Source organism: Bombina bombina, chromosome 5, assembly GCF_027579735.1.
Source record: "Bombina bombina isolate aBomBom1 chromosome 5, aBomBom1.pri, whole genome shotgun sequence".
Lineage (NCBI taxonomy): Eukaryota > Metazoa > Chordata > Amphibia > Anura > Bombinatoridae > Bombina > Bombina bombina.
The window spans coordinates 326,881,724-326,909,333 of record NC_069503.1 but is presented as its reverse complement, the minus strand read 5'-3'; the positions used below and the strand labels follow the sequence as shown (position 1 = coordinate 326,909,333).

General features: G+C 40.2%; 1 protein-coding gene across 1 annotated transcript in view; it reads left to right on the top strand.

The window, feature by feature from the left end:
- CRPPA (CDP-L-ribitol pyrophosphorylase A) overlaps positions 1 to 27,610 on the top strand; it is an 818,587-nt gene that overhangs the window by 518,471 nt on the left and 272,506 nt on the right. The window contains exons 7-8 of the mRNA XM_053714116.1: positions 4,142 to 4,231; positions 14,007 to 14,099. Coding sequence (XP_053570091.1) covers positions 4,142 to 4,231; positions 14,007 to 14,099 — 183 coding nt within the window. The remainder of the gene's footprint in view (positions 1 to 4,141; positions 4,232 to 14,006; positions 14,100 to 27,610) is intronic.

Genomic DNA, 27,610 nt, shown 5'->3' with positions numbered 1-27,610 from the left:
TACTTTTCTAATATTAAAGTTGTTTAATCTTCAGCACTTAAATGACTATTAAATACAGTATAATCAACAAATCTATACTATAATTGTGTTTGTAATGTCCGTCGGCAGTTGCATACGCATCCTCAATGGAATGGATTCTTTCACCACCCTGTCATTTTTGGAATCCACCAGGATGCAGCAAAGGCAAACGGAGCATTACAAAAAAATAAAAAATAACACCGTCCGCACGAAGTATAATAAAAACAAAAAAAACGAACCTCCCACACAAAGTATTAACACATACACCACAAACCCACACATCGCAAAATAATAAAGTAATTAACCCCTTAATCCCTTAACCGTCAACCACCCACATCGCAATAAACCTAATTACCCTATTAACCCCTAAACCGCAAAACCCCCACATCGCAATAAACCTAATTACCCTATTAACCCCTAAACCGCAAAATCCCCACATCACAATAAACATAATTAACCTATTAACCCCTAAACCGCAAAACCCCCACATCGCAATAAACCTAATTACCCTATTAACCCCTAAACTGCAAAATCTCCACATCGCAATAAACCTAATTACCCTATTAACCCCTAAACTGCAAAATCTCCACATCGCAATAAACCTCATTAACCTATTAACCCCTTAAACCGCCAAAACCCACAATGCAAATAACTAATTAAATTAACTTAACACCCCCTAAATTAACAAAAATTACCTAAACTAAAAAATACTAAAGTTACAAAAAATAAAAAAAGCTAGGATTACAAAAAAATACAAAAATCAGCCAATAGGATGAGAGCTAATGAAATTCTATTGGCTGATTTGAATAGCCAATAGAATTTCAATAGCTCTCATCCTGTTGCTGATTTGAACAGCCAGTAGGATGTGAGTAGCTCTGATCCTATTGGCTGATTTGAATTTTTAAGAATCAAATCAGCCAATAGGAATTCAAGGGACGCCATCTTTTATTGCGTACCTTGAATTCACTATCCAGTCTACAGCGGCGATCATACGAAGAGGATCCTCCATGCTCCATGGCCCCGCGGTCGCCGGTCTTCAGTTCCGGAGTCGCCGTCTTCAGTTCCATGGTCGCCGGTCTTCAGCTCCACAGTCATCAGTCTCCAGCTCCGCTCTGCACCGGAATGTTCCTGGAAGAAGAAAGAAGAGGTCGCCGCTTGGGAGAAAACTTCACTGCATGGGACAGGACCTTCTCCGACGGACTTCAGGAATGGTAAGTACCAACCTGGGGGTTAGACCTAGGTTTTTTTAAAACATTTTTGAGGGTTTTTATTTTTTTAGATTAGGGTGGGCATTTTGTAAAAGAACTAAATGCCCTCTTAAGGGCAATGTCCAACAAATGCCTTTTTCAGGGCAATGGGTAGTTTAGGTTTTTTAGTGTTAGGTTTTTTATTTTGGGGGGTTTGGTGGGTGGGGGTTTTACTGTTGGGGGGATTTTTTTGTGTATTTTTAATGTAAAAGAGCTGTTTATCTTGGGGCAATGCCCTGCAGAAAGCCCTTTTAAGGGCTACTGGTAGTTTATTCTTAGAGGGATTAGGTATAATTTTGTAAACTTTTGGTAATTTGTTTTTTTATTTTCTGTAATGTTAGCCTTTTTATTTTCTGTAATTTTATATTAATTTAAATTTAAGTTTATTTTTTTAATTTTGGAGGGTTAGAGCTGAATGCCCTTTTAAGGGCAATGTCCATTCAAATGCCCTTTTCAGGGCAATGGATACTTTAGGTTTTTTAGGTTTATTTATTTTGGGGGGTTTGGTGGGTGGTAGGTTTTACTGTTAGGGGGGACTTAGAATTTTTGGTAACTGCAAAAGAGCTGTTTAACTTAGGGCAATGCCCTACAAAAAGCCCTTTTAAGGGCTATTGGTAGTTCAGCATTTGATTAGGGGGTGTTTTTATTTTGGGGGGGGGGGGGCTTTTTATTTTCATAGGGATTAGGTTTTATTTTTATTTTTGGGGGGGTTTAGTCTTAGGTTTATTTGTAATTTTTTTTTTAATTTTAGATTAGGGATGGGCAGCAAAAGAGCTGAATGCCCTTTTAAGGGCAATGCCCATACAAATGCCCTTTTCAGGGCAATGGGTAGTTTAGGTTTTTTTAGTGTTAGGTTTATTTATTTTGGGGGGTTTGGTGGATTTGTGGGTTTTACTGTTTAACTTAGGGCAATGCCCTACAAAAAAAGCCCTTTTAATGTAATGTTGACTTTAGCAATTTTATTTAAGCTATCAGTGCTGTATTTTATTGTCCACAAGAGTGAAGTTTGAGAAATAGAGAGTGGGCAACATTTCTTAAACATTATTTTGAATTCTGTCATACTTCCTATGTTCATATGGGAGCTCTGAATATCCTTGGTATGTTCACTTAATTTACAGGCTCTCATTGTCATATTGACAATGAACCTACAATTAGATTCAAGTACACTGTTATGTAGGATGGACTTGATCAGTTTTTTTTTTTATCATATACATCTGCAAATGGGAGATGCTTCACTTTATCCACGTTCGGCAAGTGCCTCCTGCGAGGAAGGCTTCCACGCAAGGTGCTGGGCGTTTGCTGAACGCTCTGATGATGTCAGTCCCATCGCTTCCAGCTTTCTGGTACCGCTGGGAGTGAGAAGAGAAAGCGTCTGAGCTCCCTATGACGCGGCTTGGGAGGGTTTTCTTAACGCTCCCAAAACCATGATGTTTCCCAGCGCCACGTCATCACTCAGGGGATTGATCTGGCGCTGGGTCTCGGCGCTTGCAGAATGCAGCCTTTGAAAGTAATAAGTTACAGGTTCTTAAGGTTTTAGCGATTATTACTCAGCTTCCAAATACTGTGACCTTAACCTATTAAGATCCCTTAATAGACTTTGTTTTAAAGGGAAATTAAAATCATAGCATATATCAGCCGTAAAGCACTGCAGTGCAGGCAAAATGTTTTAATTCATTTAATGTGTTTTTTTTTATTATTATTTAATTGTGTTATTTAGACAGAACATACAATTAAAAAAAAATTCCTCTTTACTTCTGTTATCACATTCGCTTGGTTCCCATGATATTCTTTTTTCAAGAGACACCTAGGTTGGTGTTTGGAGCACCACATGGCAGGAAATAGTGCTACCATCTAGTGCTTTTGCAAATGGATAAGATTCTTGTGAAATTGCTGCCATATAGGGATAGACACGTGCACGAGTTTACATCCCTGCTTTTCAACAAAAGATACCAAGAGGACTAAAAAAAATTATAATAGAAGTAAATTACAAAGTTGTTTAAAATTGCATGTTGTATCTGAATCATGAAAGCAAAATGTGGGTTTTCATGTCAGTAGTACACCTCTTGCCTTGTAGAATCCCTGTTGATGGCCTCTCCTGTGGACTGTTAGGGACAGATATAAATGAGTGTGTGCTCTTATCTAACCAGGTACTGTGTAGAAAGTCGCGGCCTCCGGTAAATGTCAGACCATCCTTGCTGGAGGGAGTGGAACAAAGTGTGTAAATCAAATAAAGAATCTATATTGCTATGTTGTTTTATTTTCCTTAATTAAACATGTTACTGAGAGTTTAAATGCTGAGTTTAATGTTTTTTTAAAGTAGATAATTAAAAAAAAAAAAAAAAAAACACTATGACTTCAAAATGATGTAGGTATGTGTCACTTAACGTACACTATATGTTCTGCGAAATAGGACATTATGTGACTTGGATGTTGTGTGAATACCACAGTATATACTTACTTAGCCTAGGCTGGCAAGGTAATACTGTACAATATATGGGTAGAAAAACAATGTAAAAATATTGCATACTGTACATAGGCTAATATGTAGTCTGTACTTCCCACAATTACGTTATGTACACAATAATGCACGGGATTTACAGTAAATACTTTTCTTATTTTATTTCTATAAACTAAACTAACCACTAACCATGGACATATACGTGGTCGGACGTTGCCCGGACGGATGTTATGTGGCGCATACCTGTCATTTAATCTCTTAGTGCTATTGTGTTTATAACTTGCCTAATGCAAACTAGGAAAGCCCTGAAACTCAATGCAGATTAATTTTACATTGTACAGTTCATTTTACCTTCTAGTATGTTAAACTGTCAATATTATAACATATTGTATTGTAACTCATGTCTTATCATTACCAGGTAAAGGCTGTTTCATCATCCATGTGCAAAACAGTTCACCATCTGCAGAATATTTTTCATGGGCAATGTAATAATTTTATTTGCATAAATGTAAGTTATTTAAAATTAAAACGTATAAATCCTTTCAGTATGATGAAACAATGCTTTTTATTGTGTCAATGTATAGCAATATATTCTATTAACATAAGTCTTCTATAACTTCCTTTTAACCATTGCCTCATTTATTCACAAGTCTTTATGTTCACTATCCCTGAGTTACATTTTCTTTAATGATACAATATATTTCTGAATCACCAACCATTTGGAACTAATCTTCTGATCAGTGACTGGTTAACATTAACGTATAGTTGTAATGGTGTTGCAAGCACACGCCTAAACTTTGTGTTTATGTACCATAAGATGTTTCCCATCTGGCCTATTGGCTTCCCTACTTTCACTTCTTAAAGCTTGATTAGAACTTCCAAATCTTTAAATAGAACAGCCTGGAACTTTTCTTTCAAGTTATAATTGCCTATGAAATTTAAATTGCATCCAACTGCCTTTAATCTTATTCTTATTTTTAATTTCTTTACACACTTAGCATTGTTTTTATAACAACTTGGCAACCATATATTCTAAATGGTCAAGGAAAACTGTAGTAATGTTCTTAGCATGTTTTGATCTAATAATGTATTGTTATACACCTCATTCTTATGTTTAATATAGACTTTTTATATATGAAATGTGGGTTTTATTATCTTATAAAAGATCATCATTGTAAACTAGTCCTCTAAAATTGATGTTTTAAAATTGTAATACTAATCCCCTTTAAAACGGAAAATCTTTTACACCATAATTTGCAAAATACTCATTTACATATACAGACAGTCAGTAATAATAAATTCCCTACACAGTTTAAGCTTAATTTCTTTGTAGAATAGCCTTATGCTTATTCCAGACATTCTTGAAGTCCCCCACATTGTTTGTCTTCAAGTTTATTCCATGAATCAACTACCCTTCATTTAAAAAGTTTTCTTTTAAACTATCCTTCAACTTGAGATCATGACCCCTTGATTTTGTATAAAAGTGCACTTATGATTGCTGCTGAAGGGTTTGGGCTTCTTCTCTTTTTTTATTACCCTATATATGTAATGTACCATTGTGCTATGTAAATGTGTTTTTAAAATAAATAAAAGATAATAATATAAAATGTAGTCATTTTTTAATCTTCTTAGTTAAAAATTGATGTCTATTTCACCCTTTCCTTTTTTCTATATTTTGTTATCTCTCTGTCTCCTAAGATTAAATCTACACCAACCATGACCATAGATATAGGTTAATTAGACACTAGGCTTGTGCATTCTGATCCTTCGTTAGAGCCGAATAGTGCTTACTTCCGCATTCGGATCCTAACGAAGGATCCAAATGCACATGCCTATTAGACACATTCTGATGCCCCTAACAAGTTCAATCACTATCACCAACTACACATATATCTTTTCCTAAGCTGGGTTTAGCTCTATGGAGCTTTTAGTGTAACGCGAGGGAAACTTTTTGAAACTGTAAGCCCAATTTGATACTCCTTTTTTTTAATTTAAAAATATGAATATTTAATTTTTACATTAGTAATGTAAATCAACAATGACAAATTATTTTCTGAGATATGTAATAAGCATTACAACTACACCCAATGAAACACAGTAGTATATTGGTAGCCCATATGCAAAGTGAAAGCAAATTTGGTTTTCTCAAAGGTACAGTGCACCACCCCTACCCTAAGCAGAGGTTGTGCAAGTATAAGTTTATACAAACATTTCATGTAAAATACAATTTTTCAAAAGATTATCATTCTGGAATGGCTAAACAAACATTTACTACAAATACTGAAAATTGAAGTATATTGATTTTAAGTTATTTAAAGGGACAGTCAACACAATAATTTTTGTTGATTAAAAAGATAGATAATCCCTTTATTACCCATTCCCCAGTTTTGCACAACCTACATGGTAATATTAATATACTTTTTACCTCTGTGATTAACTTGTATCTAAGCATCTTCTGACAGCCCTCTGATCACATGGCGTTTTATTTAATTTCTATTGACTTTTATTTTAGCCAATTAGTGTAATGTCTGCCACAAACCACTGGCGTGATCACAATGTTATCTATATGCTTACATGAACTAGCTCTCCCTTGTTGTGAAAAGCAAATAAAAAAACCATGTGATAAGAGGCGGCCTTCAAGGGCTTATAAATTATCATATGAGCCTTCCAAGGTTTAGCTTTCAACTAAGAATACCAAGAGAACAAAGCAAAATTGTTGATAAAAGTAAATTGGAAAGTTGTTTAAAATGACATGCCCTATTTGAAACATGAAGGGTTTTTGGACTTAAATGTCCCTTTTATGTAAAAAAAAGTGATATTTTTACATGTGGCCAAATGCAAATGTTTGCAAAAAAAAAAGTATAATGCCAATATTCATATATCCAAAGATATTAAACCTGAATTTTTTTTTCCTGTTGATTTAAAGGGACAGTCAAGTCCAAAAAAAAAAGTTTCATGTTTCAAATAGAGCATGTAATTTTAAACAACTTTCCAATATACTTTTATCACCAATTTTGCTTTGTTCTCTTGGTATTCTTAGATGAAAGCTAAACCTAGGAGGTTCATATGCTAATTTCTTAGACCTTGAAGGCCGCCTCTAATCTAAATGCATTTTGGTAGTTTTTCATCCAGGGCATTAGTTCATGTGTTTCAGATAGATAACATTGAGCTCATGCACGTGAATTTACCATGAAGACAGCTCTGATTGGCTAAAATGCAAGTCTGTCAAAAGAACTGAAATAAGGGGGCAGTCTGCTGAGGCTTAGATACAAGGTAATTACAGAGGTAAAACGTGTATAATTATAACTGTGTCGGTTATGCAAAACTGGGGAATTGGTAATTAATGGATTATCTATCTTTTAAAACAACAAAAATGCTGGTGTTGACTGTCCCTTTAACATGCACAGAAAAACACTCAAATTTATCTTTCTGAATAATTATAAAATACAACCCAGATGCTTTTATATGCAAAATACTTTACTGGTGTAAGTGCAGAACACAGCAAACTTTCATTCCATAAAGCCATTTCTTGAATATTTTCCTTTCAATAAGTTTGGAGTATACAGAAGCTTTAGGTAGGTTATGTCTTGAAGAGAGGATTTGAATCTAGCACTTGAGATATGTGGGTTTATAAAATGATCAACTGCCTATTCCTGTGTCATCTCATATTAAAAGCAGTCATCCCAATTAAAAACATGCAATTCATATTAAAAAACAATCATAGTGGTAAAGAATATGTGTATCATTGTAACTTTCATTAAATTGTTGTGAACTTTTTTTACAACAAATATTTTTGGCTAGATTACAAGTGGTGCTCTAAAGTCCCCACGTAAAGGGATAGGACTGAATAAAAAGTTTTACCAAAACGCTCCAAAGTATATATACATGTGTACATATATAAACACATGTATATACACACACACACACATATATATGTTTAAAATACCTGAAAATATGAAAAATTATTTTAATTCAATTGTATTATTTTTTCATCTAAAGGGGAGGAGATTCCACGGCTTCATTCATTACTGTTGGGAATTAAGAACCTGGCCACCAGGAGGAGGCAAAGACACCCCAGCCAAAGGCTTTAAATACCTCCCCCACTTCCCTCATCCCCCAGTCATTCTTTGCCTTTCGTCACTGGAGGATGGCAGAGAAGTGCTGAAGATTCGGAGTAGTCTCTTATGGAGAGTAGTACTCTTCCCATTGGGACTGGAGTTTTAAGTAATCCTGTCAGCCTCTCGTTGAGAGCATGGGTGAAAGTTAGAGTCCGGCGATGCAGGCAGAGTCTTTCTGCGAAACCATCCCAACTCAGATTAACAGCTCCTCAAGCAATCAGCGTTGATGAGTTTCATTGCTGCGTTATGTGCGAGATGAGGCTCTGGCAATGGGTGGAACTTTCAGGTTACTGGCGGGAGTATTGCACAGTCCTTTTTGGCGCGTTTTCTCCTTAGTGCAGGGGCGGTCCAGCCAGGCATTCTATGTGACCGGGTGTGCTTATCTCTCTTCCTCTGTTGATCAGCGGTGCAGGAGACAAAGCGGTTTCTGTAGTCCGGGTCCTAGGAGTGCCCCGGCCATTGGAGGTATACAGGTGCCTATTTATAAGTTAAGCTAGTCCTTAATAAAAGCGCAAGCTATGGAGGACTCTGACACATTAGAGGGTTCTCCCTCTTTAACAAAGTCTCACTCCTGTGGTTATTGTGAGGAGGTTCTGGTAGATCAGCCTGCTCAACTATGTTCCACATGCCTTGATAAAGTTACAACTTCTAAATGTAAACGGATGTCTAGTACTACTGAGCCGTCCACCTCTGAGGGTTCCTCGTCCCATGAGGTGCGTTCCCTGCATTCATCTCCAATTGCACATGCAGCGCCCCAAGGTCCAACCGTTACTCCGGGAGAGATTTGTTGGCTGTCAGACTTTGCGGACCAACTGAAATAGGCGGTTTTGAAAGTGATCCATGCCTTACCACGTTCTGCTAAGCGCAAGCGTAGCGTGTTTCATGGCGGCCCTGCCCAGGGGTTGTCTATGCTGATGGAAATCCCAGAGGCATTATACGATGACGAGGCCCAGTCCGTGTCATCTAAACCCTCAGCTGTGGAGGAGCCTGATTTTAGGTTTAGGATAGAGAATTTGCGCTTTTTGCTGAAGCAGGTGCTTGCTACTCTGGAGGTTCCAGAGCCTAAGATTCTGGAGGAATCTTCAATTCCCAAGCTAGATAAGGTATATGAGGACAGGGTAGTACCTCAGACTTTCCCGGTCCCCATTAAGATGGAAAACATGTTAAGAAAGATGTTTCAGCACACAGGGTTTGTTTTTCAGCAGACAGTGGCCATTGCTGTGGTTGCTGATGCTGCGACATATTGGTGTGAATCCCTGTGTGAAATGGTTGAGGGGGAGACTTCCATCAATGAGCTACAGGATAAGATTAAGGCGCTGAAGGTCGCCAATTCTTTCATCTGTGATGCCAATATACAAATTATTCGCCTGAACGCTAAGGTGTCAGGTTTTTCAGTTTTAGCTCGCAGGGCTCTGTGGCTAAAGTCTTAGTCTGCGGACATGACCTCTAAGTCGAGGCTGTTGTCCCTGCCTTTTCAAGGAAAGATTCTGTTCAGTCCAGGATTGGATTCAATCATATCCACGGTTATGGAAGGCAAGGGAGCTTTCCTGCCGCAGGATAAGAAGGCTAAGCCTAAGGGATCTAATTTTTGTCCCTTTCATGTGGACAAAGCCCAGTGCCAGCAGCCCGCCACAAAAGCGAACTTGGAAGCTGGCTCAATCTTGAAACAAGTCTAAGCAGAGCAAAAAGCCAGCTGAGACGAAATCGGCAAGAAGGGGCAACCCCTGACCGGTCTCCAGACCAAGTAGGGGGCAGATTATCTCTCTTCTCAGAAGCCTGGTTCCAGGATATTCAGGACGCTTGGGTTCAGGAAGTGGTCACCCAGGGTTACAGGATATGGTTCAGATCCCATCCGCCCAGGGGCAGATTCCTCCTGTCAAACCTGTCTTCAAGACCAGAAAAGAGAGAGGCCTTTCTAGAGTGTGTGAGAGATCTCGCCTCTATCGGCGTTATCGTACCAGTATCCCAAGCAGAATGGGGTCTAGGGTACTATTGCAATATTTTTGTGGTTCCAAAGAAGGAGGGCACATTCCGCCTGATTCTGGACCTAAAGTGTTTAAACAAGTTTCTGAGTGTTGCATCATTCAAAATAGAAACATTCAGATCTATCCTGCCCCTAGTTAAAGAGGGACAGTTCATGACGACTATAGACTTGAAGGACGCTTACCTTCATGTGCCAATTCACAGTGACCACTTTAAGTTCCTAAGATTTACGTTTCTGGACCAACACTTCCAGTTTGTGGCTCCATCTACGCAGGAAGATTGTATCCACCTGTCTTGTCCTTCAGTCCTCCTCAAGCCCCTGGCTCAGCGTATGGAGGTGATCGGACTCATGGTTTCAAGCATAGACGTCATCCCATTCGCCAGGTTCCATCTCAGACCTCTTCAATTGTGCATGTTGAGACAATCGAACAGTGATCATTCAGATCTATCACAGCAGATATCCATAGATGCTCGGACTCGGAACTCCCTCTCTTGGTGAATCCGACCGGAGCAACTGTCCATGGGGACATCCTTCTTGAGACCGTCCTAGGAGATGGTGACCACCGATGCCAGTCTGGCAGTATGGGGAACTGTTTGGGGAGCAAGGATGGCTTAAGGAAAATAGTCCCAGGAGGAATCTCTCCTTCTGATAAATATTCTGGAACTCTGAGCAATCTAATGCTCTGAAGGCATGGCCTCCTCTGGGGTCGTTCAGCTTCATCAGATTCCAGATCGACAACATTACCTCGGTGGCTTACATCAACCATCAGGGGGGTACGAGGCGCTCCCTAGCAATGAGGGAGCTGTCTCGGATCTTGGAGTGGGCAGAGTCCCACAGCTGCTCGCTCTCAGCGATTTACATTTCAGGTGTGGACAACTGAGAAGCGGACTTTCTCAGCAGTCAATCCTTCCATTTGGGGGAATGGTCTCTTCATCCTGAGGTGTTTGTCTCAGATGGGGAACGGCGGAGATAGATCTTATGGCGTCCAGACTCAATTGCAAGTTACCCCGATACGGGTCGTGGTCCAGGGATCCCCAGGCAGAGCTGATAGATGCCTTAGTGGTACCTTGAGGGTTCAGCCTAGCTTACATTTTTCCACCGTTACCACTTCTACCTTGTGTAGTGGCATGCATCAAACAGGAGTGAGCTTCGGCCATTCTAATTGCTCCATCATGGCCGCGGAGGACGTGGTTTGCGGATCTGGTGGGGATGTCATCCTCTCTGCCGTGGAGGTTACCCTGTCGCAGGTATCTGCTGGAACAGGGCCCCTTTGAACATTCGGAAAGTGTGATTAATACTCTAGTTCAGGCAAGGAAGCCACTCGTTGCATCGACCATAAGGTGTGGAGGACTTACTTGTCCTGGTGTGAGAAGCATGGATATCCTTGGCACAATGTGAAGGTACCCAGAATTCTATCCTTTCTCCAAGACGGTTTGGAGAAGGGTCTTGCCGCCAGTTAGTTAAAGGGACAGATTTTAGCATGATCCGTCTTGTTACATAGGAGGCTCCCTGAGCTCCCTGACATTCAATCTTTTGTTCAGGCTCTGTCTAGAATCAGGCCTGTCTTTAGACAGTCTGCTCCTCCATAGAGCTTAAACTTGATCCTTAGGGTATTGCAGAAGATTCCGTTGACATTAAGATTCTGTCCTGGAAGGTTCTCTTCCTGTTGGCTATTGCATCGGCACACAAAGTATCTGAACTGGCTGCCTTGCAATGTGAGACTCCTTATCTAGTTTTTCATGTGGATAAGGCTGTACTTCGCACTGGTTTGGGGTTTCTTCCCAAGGTGGTGTCTAACCGTGACATCAATCAGGAAATAGTGGTTCCTTCTTTGTGTCCTAACCCTTCTTCTTCTAAGGAGAGGTTACTTCATAACCTGGATGTGGTTTGTGTCTTAAAGTTCTATCTTCAGGCTATGAAGGATTTCAGACAGTCTGCATCTCTTTTTGTGGTGTATTCAGGGAAGTGCAGGGGGCAGAGGACCTCTTCTACTTCTTTGTCCTTTTGGTTGAGGAGCTTGATTCACTTGGCCTATGAGACAGCGGGACATAAGCCTTCTCAGAGGATCACGGCTCATTCAATTAGAGCTGTGACTTCATCTTGGGCCTTCAAGAATGAGGCCTCTATGGAGCAAATTTGTAAGGCTGCTACCTGGTCCTCCTTACACACTTTTACAAAGTTTGACATTTTTGCTTCTGCGGAAGCTGTTTTTGGGAGAAAGGTTTTGCAGGCTGTGGTACTCTCAGATTAGGGTCCGCCTTTTACCCTCCCGGTTTCTTTCAGTGTCCTCTAGAGCAGCGTTTGCCAACCAATGATCCATGGACCACTGGTGGTCTATGAGAAGATGTTGGTGGTCCTTGACACCATCAAGCAGGAATTAATCTCCTCTGGTGGTGTCACCCCTGTTGCGCAGCAACTCCCTACAGTGCCTGGCTGGACATCAGTGAAAACCGATGGAGGAGGAGTTAAATAACAATCTCCCTACGAACGTTGCGTAGTACTACACAACTTGCGTAGCTAGATTGTATTTTAAACTCCTGTCGCATGGTGCGCTGCTCAGAGAAAGATGCTTCCATTCTAAAGCCAGCAGAGGTTGGTATAGTCTTGGCTTGAAATAGTGGAATTAAAGTATATAAAAAATAGAAAATCTTAATTTTTTTATCTTATTTAATTTATTTTCTTCTCTTTATCTGTCTCTTTGTAGTAGTTTTCCTAATTCCTTCAGATGGACTTACATCACTGTTTGTCTTCCTCCTGTCCATCTTCTTTTTAAAAAAAAAATTAAATATGAATTATTTTTCATTCTAATAATTTTCCCGCGCACAAAGCCATTCCACCTGAATTCCAGTAATTGCCATCCAGCAGATCAGCCAGCCCATATCCCACCAGTATTATAGTAATTGCTAGTAACATCAGTCGTGGTTAGCTCACATCCATATTGAGAGCTTTCTGATATCAACTTCATTTATTACTCCAATATCTATCCATGATCATAAGTAGTTTTGAATAATTCCTAACTGGGGAGGTAACTTGGAAGTTATACTAGTTATGTACAGTATGTGTGTGCGTGTGCGTGTATATATATATATATATATATATTTTTATATATATATATATATATATATATATATAAATAGATAGATAAATATATATATATATATATATATATATATATATATTTTTCCATAAATAGCATGCACTCACTGGTTTTATGAAAAAAGTGCTTTATTGGCACACAAAGGAATCAGTGACGTTTTGAGGATCTCACCCTTTCATCTCACTTAGTCTGATAAAGGGGTGAGATCCCCGAAACGTCACTGACTCTTTTGTGTGCCAATAAAGCACTTTTTTCATAAAACCTGTGAGTGCATGCTGTATATGGAAATGTGAATTTTCCTGCCTGTATCCTGGTAGCTCTCTTTGAGGTGAGAGTGTGCTCTGCTGGAGAAAATATATATATATATATATATATATATATATATATATATATATATATATATATATATATATATATATATATATATATATATAGTCCACGGGATTCAAAATTGTGAGTTTAGTGGTCCCTGAGGTCTGAAAGGTTGGTGACCCCTTCTCTAGAGCTTGGGTATATGTTCCCAACAGTAATGAATGAAGCTGTAGACTCTCCTCCCCTTTAGAAGGAAAACATAAATTATGCTTACCTGATAATTTCATTTCCATCGAGGGGAGGAGAATCCACGGCTCCTACCCGTATCTCCGATGGGCAGACCTAAATTTATTTCATCTTCTGGCACCATTTATACCCTGATGTTTGTCCTACTGTTCCTTGTTCCCTCGGCAGAATGACTGGGGGATGAGGGAAGTGGGGGAGGTATTTAAGCATTTGGCTGGCTGGCTGGGGTGTCTTTGCCTCCTCCTGGTGGCCAGGTTCTTAATTCCCAACAATAATGAATGAAGCCGTGGACTCTCTTCCCGTCAATGGAAATTAAATTATCAGGTAAGCATAATTTATGTTATTAATGTGTTTTTATTAATGTGTTTTACTGTGTATGTACTGTACATTGTTTACATTCCAATGTTTTTCACATAGTGGAAAATGTTCTATATATTTTTAAATAGATATTATGGTAAATATATTACACATTTTTAAAGCAATATGCTATTCTAAACTTTTTTTTAATCCTTATTACATTTTTAAGGTTAATGAATCAGATTTCGAACAAACCTGTCAGTTGGTTTATTTACTTCAAAATGCCCATGGTGCTGCTTCATATCCATCTGTAATTATTTCGGTAAGTAAATTATAAAAATCTTATCTAAAATAAATAGAATTAGTTTTAGGAGAGCCGCATGTTTCTGTTGTGCAAAGGAACATAGACTACTAATATGCACTGAGTATAAAATTATATAAAAGAAATACATGAGTCAATACTTTTTTAAAGGAACATGCTACCCTTGTGCTAAAGCATTTGTAAGTGATGCAGCCTATAGGTAAAAAGCTGACTATAAAATATCAAATGTTCATCTCTATGTAAAAAGGGAAGACATTTTAACACAAAATAAGCACTCTGTGAGACGTTATCATGCATAATGAAAAAACGCTAGCAAATTAGCTTAATTATTTATTTATTTATAAAATATTTTACCAGGAAGGATACAATGAGATTTCTCTCGTTTTCAAGTATGTTGCTGAGCTCATATTTTGTTTTACTGTGATCTTGTTCGATTTCGTCATAATCATGCAAAATTTTATAGTAAACTTCCTTAAACTTAGGCAACAAATAAAGTAACTGTGCCTGCACATGCCAGATGCACGCTACCTTGTAAGTCCCAGGACTAGCATCCTGATTGGTTGCTTAAAGCCTCTTTACAGTCTGATGTGGCTGCTGAAAACCTTTTGAGGTAAAATATTTTCCTTTTCTACATAGAGATGTTCAGGTGATATTTTCTCATCAGATTTTTACAGACAGGCTGCAACACTTTCAAGTAACTCAGCATTTGGGTAACATCCTTTTAGCACACTTGGCAATATAATGCGTTAAAAAAAGCTGCTTTAGCTTTTTGTAACTCAGAAATTGTCACTTTGTACACACACAATCCTTGATCTCACAGCTAATACAGGTGGTGGTTGGTGGGACAACATTTGTAATTCCTTTCATGTCAATCAATCTCTTGTAAAAAAAAATTGTACACACAAATAAGAAGCTTAGTACAATCTGAGTTGATACCAGGGGGCATGTAAAAGATGCTGATTTCTGTGGTAAAAAGGGCAAAGCCGACCTTTTAACAATTTTAATGACTGAAGGTGTGTAATTGCGATTTTTAGCTTTATAACCCAAGAATGCTGCTGACTTTTATTTATATATATATGTATAATATATATATATATATATATATATATATATATATATATATATATATATATGTATGTTTAAGGATAAGGATGGATTGTCTCTTTAAGGCTTTTTCAATAGAGGCAGCCTCTGATCTGCCCATAGAGGAATGCAAAATATAGCATCCCTAAACAAAAGTTACTTATGCTTGTCTTAAAAAATAATCTTTTTTTTTTTTAAAATGAATTATTAAAATATGTTGTGTAAAGGGGTATTTAAAGGGCTAGTAAACCCACCAAATAATGTTATATAATTCTGCACATAGTGCAGACTTATATAACATTTGCCTAGTGCCAGCTTTCTAAAGCAAAGGAAAGAAGATTAGACACTTCCTTAAAATTAGACACTTCCTTACACAAGACACAACTAAGATTTTAATTCACTCTCTCATCCTTTCCCGCCTCGATTACTGAAACTCTGTCCTCTCTGGTCTCCCCACCTGCTGCCTAGCTCCTCTAAAATCCATAATGAATGCCTCTGCCAGGCTCATCTTCCTTACACGTCGCTCTTCATCTGCTGCACCTCTCTGCCAATCCCTTCACTGGCTTCCTCTTGCCTCTAGGATCAAACACAAAATTCTCACTCTGACACACAAAGCCCTCAACTGCACTGCTCCCCCCTATATCTCAGACCTTGTCTCCAGATACTCTCCCTCCCGTCCCCTTCGCTCTGCTCATGACCTCCTACTCTCCTCCTATCTTGTTACCTCATCACACTTCCGTTTACAGGACTTCTTCATACTGGCTCCCATCTTGTGGAACTCTCTGCCTCGCTCCACAAGACTCTCCCCTAGTTTTGAAAGCTTCAAGTGCTCTCTAAAGACTCTACTGTTCAGGGATGCATACAACCTATGCTAACCTTTCTTTATACCAGTTCCTCTCCTCTATTGCTGTCCCTTGAACCCCCTTAGCATGTAAGCCTAAGTCCAGCTGTTTGTAGATCACCTTCTTAAGAGCTGACTACAACAGTGCAACTCTTGGCAGGGCCCTCTACCCATTTGATCCCTATAATTGTTTTGTTGTACTCCGCCTTTGTTTAAAGCGCTACTGAATCTGTTGGCGCTCTACAAACAACTAATAATAAGAATAATAATAATGAGATATTTGCCTACAAAAATTATGTTTCCAGACCGCCGCTCCTGGCTCTACAAAGAGGGTCTGTTTTTGTCCTAAGCGCATCGGGCACGCTGTCTAGTCACAGCCGGCCCGATCGCGCCATTTAACTAAATGTAGTTAGCTCCTGCTACCAGACCAGACCTTTGCTTTAGAAAACTGGCACTAGGCAAATGTTGTATAATTCTGCACTATGTGCAGAATTATATAACATTATTTGGTGGATTTACTGGCCCTTTAATAAAAATGTATGATGGTTGGTTAAGGTTTGACATTTATTGTATTCCATTTAAGGGATACTACAATAAAAAATGTTTCATTAGAGCATTATATTTTTAAACACAATTCTTCTTCTACTCTTATTTCTAATAGATTTGTGCACTCTAACACACTCCTGTGTCTCTCCAAGTAGGGATACGGCTCACGACCGAATACCTGAAATATTACCTGTCACATTCTTTTCTAGAGAAGCACAGGCCTATTTTTGTTAAACATATAATAAAACAAGAATTTTGTTTAAAAATAAAATACTCTAAGGAAATGAATAATTGTATCCTTACATTAAAATACATATTTTACTTCTGAAAGTAACCTACCTACACACAGCCATATAGTTTGTCAAACATATAGTTTGCTTCTGACACTGTTGGTCCTCTGTTTCTCATTGAGTGGTGATTGGCATTATAATGGTTTGTATTTGTATGACCTTATTTGGACACTTTAAAGGGATATTAACTACCTCATCCCAGACTCGCTTAAATGTCCAAAATTAAACGCTGTAAGCTAGGTTTTAAAAGTGTTACTTATGAAACAAGCTAAAGTAAAACACATGCTAAGAACATATTCTTTGAAATTTCATGTATCACCATTTACACTTCCAGAGCATAATCAAGTTTTCTTTCATAAGGTGGTGAGAGTCCATGGCCCATTATGTGTGGGATTCCATTCCTGACCACTAGGAGGAAGCAAAGATACCCAACATACCAGTATCTTTTAATCCCTCACACTTCTCTGTTAACCCCAGTCTTATATTTTCCTCCACAGTAGAAGGGGAAGAATGGATGAATATTTCTCCAACATTGGTGTGTCCGGTCCACGGCATCATCCTTACTTGTGGGATATCTCTTCCCCAACAGGAAATGGCAAAGAGTCCCAGCAAAGCTGGCCATATAGTCCCTCCTAGGCTCCGCCCACCCCAGTCATTCTCTTTGCCGTTGCACAGGCAACATCTCCACGGAGATGGTTAAGAGTTTTTTGGTGTTTAAATGTAGTTTTTATTCTTCTATCAAGTGTTTGTTATTTTAAAATAGTGCTGGTATGTACTATTTACTCTGAAACAGAAAGGATGAAGATTTCTGTTTGTGAGAGGAAGATGATTTTAGCAGACAGTAACTAAAATCGATTGCTGTTTCCACATAGGACTGTTGAGATGAAGTAACTTCAGTTGGGGGAAGCAGTTAGCAGACTTTTCTGCTTAAGGTATGACTAGCCATATTTCTAACAAGACGATGTAATGCTGGAAGGCTGTCATTTCCCCTCATGGGGACCGGTAAGCCATTTTCTTAGAATAAAGGGCTTAATATGGGCTAAAAAACTGGTAGACATTTTTATGGGCTAAATCGATTGCTTTATTTGGGCATTTTATTCATATTTATGCTGACAATTTGCATTTATAAACTTGGGGAACGTTTATTAAACGGCAGGCACTGTGTTAGACACCTTTTCCAGTCAGGGGGCCTTCCTAGTTGTAGACTGAGCCTCATTTTCGCGCCATTACTGCGCAGTTGTTTTTTGAGAGCAGGGCATGCAGATGCATGTGTGAGGATCTGAAATTTGCTGGAAAAGCTTCTAGAAGGCGTCAATTGGTATTGTATTCCCCTCTGGGCTTGGTTGGGTCTCAGCAAAGGCTATAGCTGGGACTGTATAGGGGTTAAATTTGTAAACGGCTCCGGTTATTTTAAGGGTTAAAGCTCTGAAATTTGGTGTGCAATACTATTAATGCTTTAAGACACTGTGGTGAAATTTTGGTACTTTTTGAACAATTCCTTCATACTTTTTCACATATTCAGTAATAAAGTGTTTTCTGTTTAAAATTTAAAGAGACAGTAACGGTTTTGTTTTAAAACGTTTTTTGTGCTTTGTTGACAAGTTTAAGCCTGTTTAACATGTCTGTACCTTCAGATAAGCTATGTTCTATATGTATGAAAGCCAATGTGTCTCCCCATTTAAATTTATGTGATAATTGTGCCATAGCGTCCAAACAAAGTAAGGACAGTACTGCCACAGATAATGAAATTGCCCAAGATGATTCCTCAGATGAGGGGAGTAAACATGATACTACATCATCTCCTACTGTGTCTACACCAGTTTTGCCCACGCAGGAGGCCCCTAGTACATCTAGTGCGCCAATGCTTATTACCATGCAACAATTAACGGCTGTAATGGATAACTCCATAGCAAATATTTTATCCAAAATGCCTACTTATCAGAGAAAGCGCGATTGCTCTGTTTTAAACACTGAAGAGCAGGAGGGCGCTGATGATAATTGTTCTGTCATACCCTCACACCAATCTGAAGGGGCCATGAGGGAGGTTTTGTCAGATGGAGAAAATTCAGATTCAGGAAAAATTTCTCAACAAGCTGAACCTGATGTTGTGACATTTAAATTTAAATTAGAACATCTCCGCGCACTGCTTAAGGAGGTGTTATCTACTCTGGATGATTGTGACAACTTGGTCATTCCAGAGAAATTATGCAAGATGGACAAGTTCCTAGAGGTTCCGGTGCACCCCGACGCTTTTCCTATACCCAAGCGGGTGGCGGACATAGTAAATAAGGAGTGGGAAAAGCCCGGCATACCTTTTGTCCCCCCCCCCTATATTTAAGAAATTATTTCCTATGGTCGACCCCAGAAAGGACTTATGGCAGACAGTCCCTAAGGTCGAGGGGGCAGTTTCTACTCTAAACAAACGCACTACTATTCCTATCGAAGATAGTTGTGCTTTCAAAGACCCTATGGATAAAAAATTGAAAGGTTTGCTTAAAAAGATTTTTGTACAGCAAGGTTACCTTCTACAACCCATTTCGTGCATTGTTCCTGTCACTACAGCAGCGTGGTTCTGGTTCGAGGAACTAGAAAAGTCGCTCAGTAGAGAGACTCCATATGAGGAGGTTATGGACAGAGTTCACGCACTTAAATTGGCTAACTCTTTTATTTTAGATGCCGCTTTGCAATTAGCTAGATTAGCGGCAAAAAATTCAGGGTTTGCTATCGTGGCGCGCAGAGCGCTTTGGCTAAAGTCTTGGTCAGTGGATGTGTCATCCAAGACAAAATTGCTTAACATCCCTTTCAAAGGTAAAACTCTATTTTGACCAGAATTGAAAGAGATTATTTCAGACATCACTGGGGGAAAGGGCCACGCCCTTCCACAAGATAGGCCTTTCAAGGCCAAAAATAAGTCTAATTTTCGTTCCTTTCGCAATTTCAGGAACGGACCGGCCTCTAATTCTGCATCCTCTAAGCAAGAGGGTAATGCCTCACAACCCAAACCAGCCTGGAAACCGATGCAAGGCTGGAACAAGGGTAAGCAGGCCAAGAAGCCTGCCGCTGCTAACAAAACAGCATGAAGGAGTAGCCCCGATCCGGGACCGGATCTAGTGGGGGGCAGACTCTCTCTCTTTGCTCAGGATTGGGCAAGAGATGTTCAGGATCCCTGGGCGCTAGAAATAGTTTCTCAAGGTTATCTCCTGGAATTCAAGGAACTACCCCCAAGGGGAAGGTTCCACATGTCTCACTTATCCTCAAACCAAATAAAGAGACAGGCATTCTTACATTGTGTAGAAGACCTGTTAAAGATGGGAGTGATACACCCAGTTCCAATAAAGGAACAAGGAATGGCATTTTATTCCAATCTGTTCGTAGTTCCCAAAAAAGAGGGAACTTTCAGACCAATTTTGGATTTGAAGATCCTAAACAAATATCTCAGGGTACCATCGTTCAAGATGGAAACCATTCGAACGATTCTACCCACTATCCAGGAAAGTCAATTTATGACTACCGTGGATCTAAAGGATGCGTACCTACATATTCCTATCCACAAAGAACATCATCAGTTCCTAAGGTTCGCTTTTCTGGACAAGCATTACCAGTTTGTGGCCCTCCCATTCGGGTTAGCCACTACTCCAAGGATTTTCACAAAGGTGCTAGGGTCCCTTCTAGCGGTTCTAAGACCGAGGGGCATTGCAGTAGTACCTTACTTGGACGACATTCTAATACAAGCGTCGTCCCTGTCAAAAGCAAAGGCTCATACAGACATCGTTCTGGCCTTTCTCAGATCACACGGATGGAAGGTGAACATAGAAAAAAGTTCTCTGTCTCCGTCGACAAGAGTTCCCTTCTTGGGAACAATAATAGATTCCTTAGAAATGAGGATTTTTCTGACAGAGGTCAGAAAATCAAAACTTCTAAGCTCTTGTCAAGTTCTTCATTCTGTTCCTCGTCCTTCCATAGCGCAGTGCATGGAAGTAGTAGGGTTGATGGTTGCAGCAATGGACATAGTTCCTTTTACACGAATTCATCTAAGACCATTACAACTGTGCATGCTCAAACAGTGGAATGGGGACTATACAGACTTGTCTCCAATGATTCAAGTAGATCAGAAGACCAGAGATTCACTCCGTTGGTGGCTGACCCTGGACCATCTGTCCCAGGGAATGAGCTTCCGCAGACCAGAGTGGGTCATTGTCACGATTGACGCCAGTCTAGTGGGCTGGGGCGCGGTCTGGGAATCCCTGAAAGCTCAGGGTCTATGGTCTCGGGAAGAGTCTCTTCTCCCGATAAACATTCTGGAACTGAGAGCGATATTCAATGCTCTCAGGGCTTGGCCTCAACTAGCAAAGGCCAGATTCATAAGGTTCCAATCAGACAACATGACGACCGTTGCGTATATCAATCATCAGGGGGGAACAAGGAGTTCCCTGGCGATGAAAGAAGTGACCAAAATAATTCAATGGGCGGAGGATCACTCCTGCCACCTGTCTGCGATCCACATCCCAGGTGTGGAAAACTGGGAGGCGGATTTTCTGAGTCGTCAGACATTCCATCCGGGGGAGTGGGAACTCCATCCGAAGATCTTTGCCCAAATAACCCAATTATGGGGCATTCCAGACATGGATCTGATGGCGTCTCGTCAGAACTTCAAGGTTCCTTGCTACGGGTCCAGATCCAGGGATCCCAAGGCGACTCTAGTAGATGCACTAGTAGCACCTTGGACCTTCAACCTAGCTTATGTATTTCCACCGTTTCCTCTCATTCCCAGGCTGGTAGCCAGGATCAATCAGGAGAGGGCTTCGGTGATCTTGATAGCTCCTGCATGGCCACGCAGGACTTGGTATGCAGACCTGGTGAATAGGTCATCGGTTCCACCATGGAAGCTACCTTTGAGACAGGACCTTCTTGTTCAGGGTCCATTCGAACATCCAAATCTGGTCTCCCTCCAGCTGACGGCTTGCAGATTGAACGCTTGATTCTATCGAAGCGTGGGTTTTCAGATTCTGTGATAGATACTCTGGTTCAGGCCAGAAAACCAGTAACTAGAAAGATTTACCATAAAATATGGAAAAGATATATCTGTTGGTGTGAATCCAAAGGATTCCCATGGAATAAGATAAAAATTCCTAAGATTCTCTCCTTTCTACAAGAAGGTTTGGAGAAAGGATTATCTGCAAGTTCTCTAAAGGGAGAGATCTCTGCTTTATCTGTCTTACTACACAAAAGACTAGCAGCTGTGCCAGATGTTCAAGCATTTGTTCAGGCTCTGGTTAGGATCAAGCCTGTTTACAGACCTTTGACTCCTCCCTGGAGTCTAAATCTAGTTCTTTCAGTTCTTCAAGGGGTTCCGTTTGAACCTTTACATTCCATAGATATTAAGTTACTATCTTGGAAAGTTTTGTTTTTGGTTGCAATTTCTTCTGCTAGAAGAGTTTAAGAATTATCTGCTCTGCAGTGTTCTCCGCCCTATCTGGTGTTCCATGCAGATAAGGTGGTTTTGCGTACTAAGCCTGGTTTTCTTCCTAAGGTTGTTTCTAACAAAAATATTAACCAGGAGATAGTTGTACCTTCTTTATGTCCGAATCCAGTTTCAAAGAAGGAACGTTTGTTACACAATTTGGACGTAGTCCGTGCTCTAAAATTCTATTTAGAGGCTACAAAAGATTTCAGACAAACATCTTCCTTGTTTGTTGTTTATTCTGGTAAAAGGAGAGGTCAAAAAGCGACTTCTACCTCTCTTTCCTTTTGGCTTAAAAGCATCATCCGATTGGCTTATGAGACTGCCGGACGGCAGCCTCCTGAAAGAATCACAGCTCACTCCACTAGGGCTGTGGCTTCCACATGGGCCTTCAAGAACGAGGCTTCTGTTGACCAGATATGTAAGGCAGCGACTTGGTCTTCACTGCACACTTTTGCCAAATTTTACAAATTTGATACTTTTGCTTCTTCGGAGGCTATTTTTGGGAGAAAGGTTTTGCAAGCTGTGGTGCTTTCCGTTTAGGTAACCTGATTTGCTCCCTCCCTTCATCCGTGTCCTAAAGCTTTGGTATTGGTTCCCACAAGTAAGGATGACGCCGTGGACCGGACACACCAATGTTGGAGAAAACAGAATTTATGCTTACCTGATAAATTACTTTCTCCAACGGTGTGTCCGGTCCACGGCCCCGCCCTGGTTTTTTAATCAGGTCTGATGAATTATTTTCTCTAACTACAGTCACCACGGTACCATATGGTTTCTCCTATATATATTTCCTCCTGTCCGTCGGTCGAATGACTGGGGTGGGCGGAGCCTAGGAGGGACTATATGGCCAGCTTTGCTGGGACTCTTTGCCATTTCCTGTTGGGGAAGAGATATCCCACAAGTAAGGATGACGCCGTGGACCGGACACACCGTTGGAGAAAGTAATTTATCAGGTAAGCATAAATTCTGTTTCTTCTTTGACAGTGGTTCTCAAACCTTCTTAAAGACCCATTTCTCCCTCAGAGAGCTGGGAATAGTGCAGTACTTGGGCAGTGTGAGAAATTCTCCAGTTTGTCACAAACCTACCATAGTTGTTGTGAGAATTTATCACTTAGCCTCCCCCTGTTGGGTTGTTGATATACTCCTCAGAGATATTTTCCGCTGATATTTACACAGTACTAAATGGACATTTCTACTGGAAGTAGTCTTTCTGCAGCTGGATAAGCACAGTAGAGTGGGTGCAGCTCAGGTAAGTACTAAATGCACTCAGATATTCCACAGGCTATTAGCAGGTACAGTCCTTATGTATATCAAAGCCAGGAGACACATAGGTTTCTCACAGACTTTACCACCTTACACTAGAAATATTTGTTTGGTGGTTATTATTATTTTAATTATAGGTTATTTGTAGAGCGCCAACAGATTCTGCAGCGCTATAAACATAGGTGGAATATAAGGAAACATTTATAGTGATCAGATGAGTAGAGGGCCCTGCCAAGAGTCGCACTGTTGTAGTCAGCTCTAAAGAAGATGATCTACAAACAGCATGGCTCTTAGGCTTACATGCTAAGGGAGTTCAAGGGGATAGCAATGGAGGAGAGGAAATGGTATAAAGAAAGTTTAGTGTAGGTTGTATGCATCCCTGAACGGTAGAGCCTTTAGGGAGCGCTTGAAGTTTTCAAAACTAGGGGAGAGTCTTGTGGAGTGAGGCAGAGAGTTCCACAAGATGGGAGCCAGTCTGAAGAAGTCCTGTAAACGGGAGTGTGTTGAGGTAACAAGAGAGGACGAGAGTAGGAGGTCATGAGCATAGCGAAGGGGATGGGAGGGAGAGTATCTGGAGACAAGGTCTGAGATATAGGGGGGGAGCAGTGCAGTTGAGGGCTTTGTATGTCAGAGTGAGAATTTTGTGTTTAATCCTGGAGGCAAGAGGAAGCCAGTGAAGGGATTGGCAGATAGGTGCAGCAGATGAAGTGCGACGTGTAAGGAAGATGAGCCTGGCAGAGGATTGTAAAGGAGCTAGGACAGAGTTGCAGTAATCAAGGCGGGAAAGGATGAGAGAGTGGATTAAAATCTTAGTTGTGTCTTGTGTAAGGAAATGCCTACTTTTAGAGATGTTTTTAAGATGGAAGTGGCAGGATTTAGTCAAGGACTGAATGTGAGGAGTGAAAGAAAGATCTGACTCAAGTGTGACCCCAAGACATCGGGCATGCGGGATAAGGGTTAATGATGGAGTTGTCGACAGTTTTATAGATTTTGGGGGTGGAGATTTTGGAAGGAGGTAAAATAAGGAGCTCAGTTTTTGAGAGATTTAGCTTGAGGTAGTTAGAGGACATCCAGGAAGAGATGTTAGAAAGACAGTTAGTGACACGGGTTAACAAGGAAAGAGATAGGTCTAGTGTAGAGAAATATATTTGGGTGTCATCGGCATACAAATTATATTGCAACCCTTACTTATTGTCTGTCCTCCCTTCCATACAGTCAAACCCTTTAGAAAGGAGATTCACTTAGTCTCTCAAATAAAGTGTGCTTTGCACACTTGTTTCTGTATTTCCTCCAGCCCAACTTTGTAATCTTTGTGTGGAGTATATGCACTATAATTAGCATAATATTTTTTTTTTTCTAAGGGTACTTGTCCAGCCCCTTTGTGGGCTTCCTTTGGCCTAGATTTGGAGTTTTGTCGGTAACGACCCGCGTAGCTAACGCCGGCTTTTTTCTGGACACACCATAAAAATAACTCTGGTATTGAGATTTCAACTTAAAGGCTGCGTTAGGCTCCAAAAAAGGAGCGTAGAGCATATTTAACGCAGCTTCAACTCTCGATACCAGAGTTGCTTACGCAAGCGGCCAGCCTCAAAAACGTGCTCGTGCACGATTCCCCCATAGAAAACAATGGGGCTGTTTGAGCTGAAAAAAAAACCTAACACCTGCAAAAAAGCCGCGTTCAGCTCCTAACGCAGCTCCATTGTTTGCTATGCGGAAACACTTCCTACGTCTGCACCTAACACTCTAACATGTACCCCGAGTCTAAACACCCCTAACCTTACACTTATTAACCCCTAATCTGCCACCCCCGCTATCGCTGACCCCTGCATATTATTATTAACCCCTAATCTGCCGCTCCGTAAACCGCCGCTACTTACATTATCCCTATGTACCCCTAATCTGCTGCCCTAACATCGCCGACCCCTATATTATATTTATTAACCCCTAATCTGCCCCCACAACGTCGCCTCCACCTGCCTACACTTATTAACCCCTAATCTGCCGACCGGTCCTGAGCGCTACTATAATAAAGTTATTAACCCCTAATCCGCCTCACTAACCCTATAATAAATAGTATTAACCCCTAATCTGCCCTCCCTAACATCGCCGACACCTAACTTCAATTATTAACCCCTAATCTGCCGACCGGAGCTCACCGCTATTCTAATAAATGTATTAACCCCTAAAGCTAAGTCTAACCCTAACACTAACACCCCCCTAAGTTAAATATAATTTACATCTAACGAAATTAATTATCTCTTATTAAATAAATTATTCCTATTTAAAGCTAAATACTTACCTGTAAAATAAATCCTAATATAGCTACAATATAAATTATAATTATATTATAGCTATTTTAGGATTAATATTTATTTTACAGGCAACTTTGTAATTATTTTAACCATGTACAATAGCTATTAAATAGTTAAGAACTATTTAATAGTTACCTAGTTAAAATAATTACAAAATTACCTGTAAAATAAATCCTAACCTAAGTTACAATTAAACCTAACACTATACTATCATTAAATTAATTAAATAAAATACCTACAATTACCTACAATTAAACCTAACACTACACTATCAATAAATAAATTAAATACAATTCCTACAAATAACTACAATGAAATAAACTAACTAAAGTACCAAAAATAAAAAAGAACTAAGTTAAAAAAAATAAAAAAATATTTACAAACATAAGAAAAATATTACAACAATTTTAAACTAATTACACCTACTCTAAGCCCCCTAATAAAATAACAAAGACCCCCAAAATAAAAAATGCCCTACCCTATTCTAAATTACTAAAGTTCAAAGCTCTTTTACCTTACCAGCCCTAAACAGGGCCCTTTGCGGGGCATGCCCCAAGAAGTTCAGCTCTTTTGCCTGTAAAAAAAAACATACAATACCCCCCCCAACATTACAACCCACCACCCACATACCCCTAATCTAACCCAAACCCCCCTTAAATAAACCTAACACTAAGCCCCTGAAGATCATCCTACCTTGTCTTCACCTCACCAGGTATCACCGATCCGTCCTGGCTCCAAAATCTTCATCCAACCCAAGCGGGGGCTGGCTATCCATCATCTGGTGGCTGAAGAGGTCCAGAAGAGGCTCCAAAGTCTTCATCCTATCCGGGAAGAAGAGGCGATCTGGACCGGCAACCATCTTGATCCAAGCGGCATCTTCTATCTTCATCCGATGACGACCGGCTCCATCCTGAAGACCTCCACCGCGGACCCATCTTCTTCCGGCGACGTCCAACTGAAGAATGACGGTTCCTTTAAGGGACGTCATCCAAGATGGCGTCCCTCGAATTCCGATTGGCTGATAGGATTCTATCAGCCAATCTATCAGCCAATCGGAATTAAGGTAGGAATATTCTGATTGGCTGATGGAATCAGCCAATCAGAATCAAGTTCAATCCGATTGGCTGATCCAATCAGCCACTCAGATTGAGCTCGCATTCTATTGGCTGATCGGTTGGGTTGGATGAAGATTTTGGAGCCAGGACGGATCGGTGATACCTGGTGAGGTGAAGACAAGGTAGGATGATCTTCAGGGGCTTAGTGTTAGGTTTATTTAAGGGGGGTTTGGGTTAGATTAGGGGTATGTGGGTGGTGGGTTGTAATGTTGGGGGGGGGTATTGTATATTTTTTTTTACAGGCAAAAGAGCTGAACTTCTTGGGGCATGCTACAATAGGTAGTTTATGGGTGTTAGTGTACTTTAGAGTACAGTAGTTAAGAGCTTTATAAACCGGCGTTAGCCCAGAAAGCTCTTAACTACTGACTTTTTTCCTGCGGCTGGAGTTTTGTCGTTAGATGTCTAACGCTCACTTCAGACACGACTCTAAATACCGGAGTTAGAAAAATCCCATTGAAAAGATAGGATACACAATTTACGTAAGGGTATCTGCGGTATGGAAAAGTCGCGGCTGAAAAGTGAGCGTTAGACCCTTTTTTGAGTGACTCCAAATACCGGAGGTAGCCTAAAACCAGCGTTAGGAGCCTCTAACGCTGG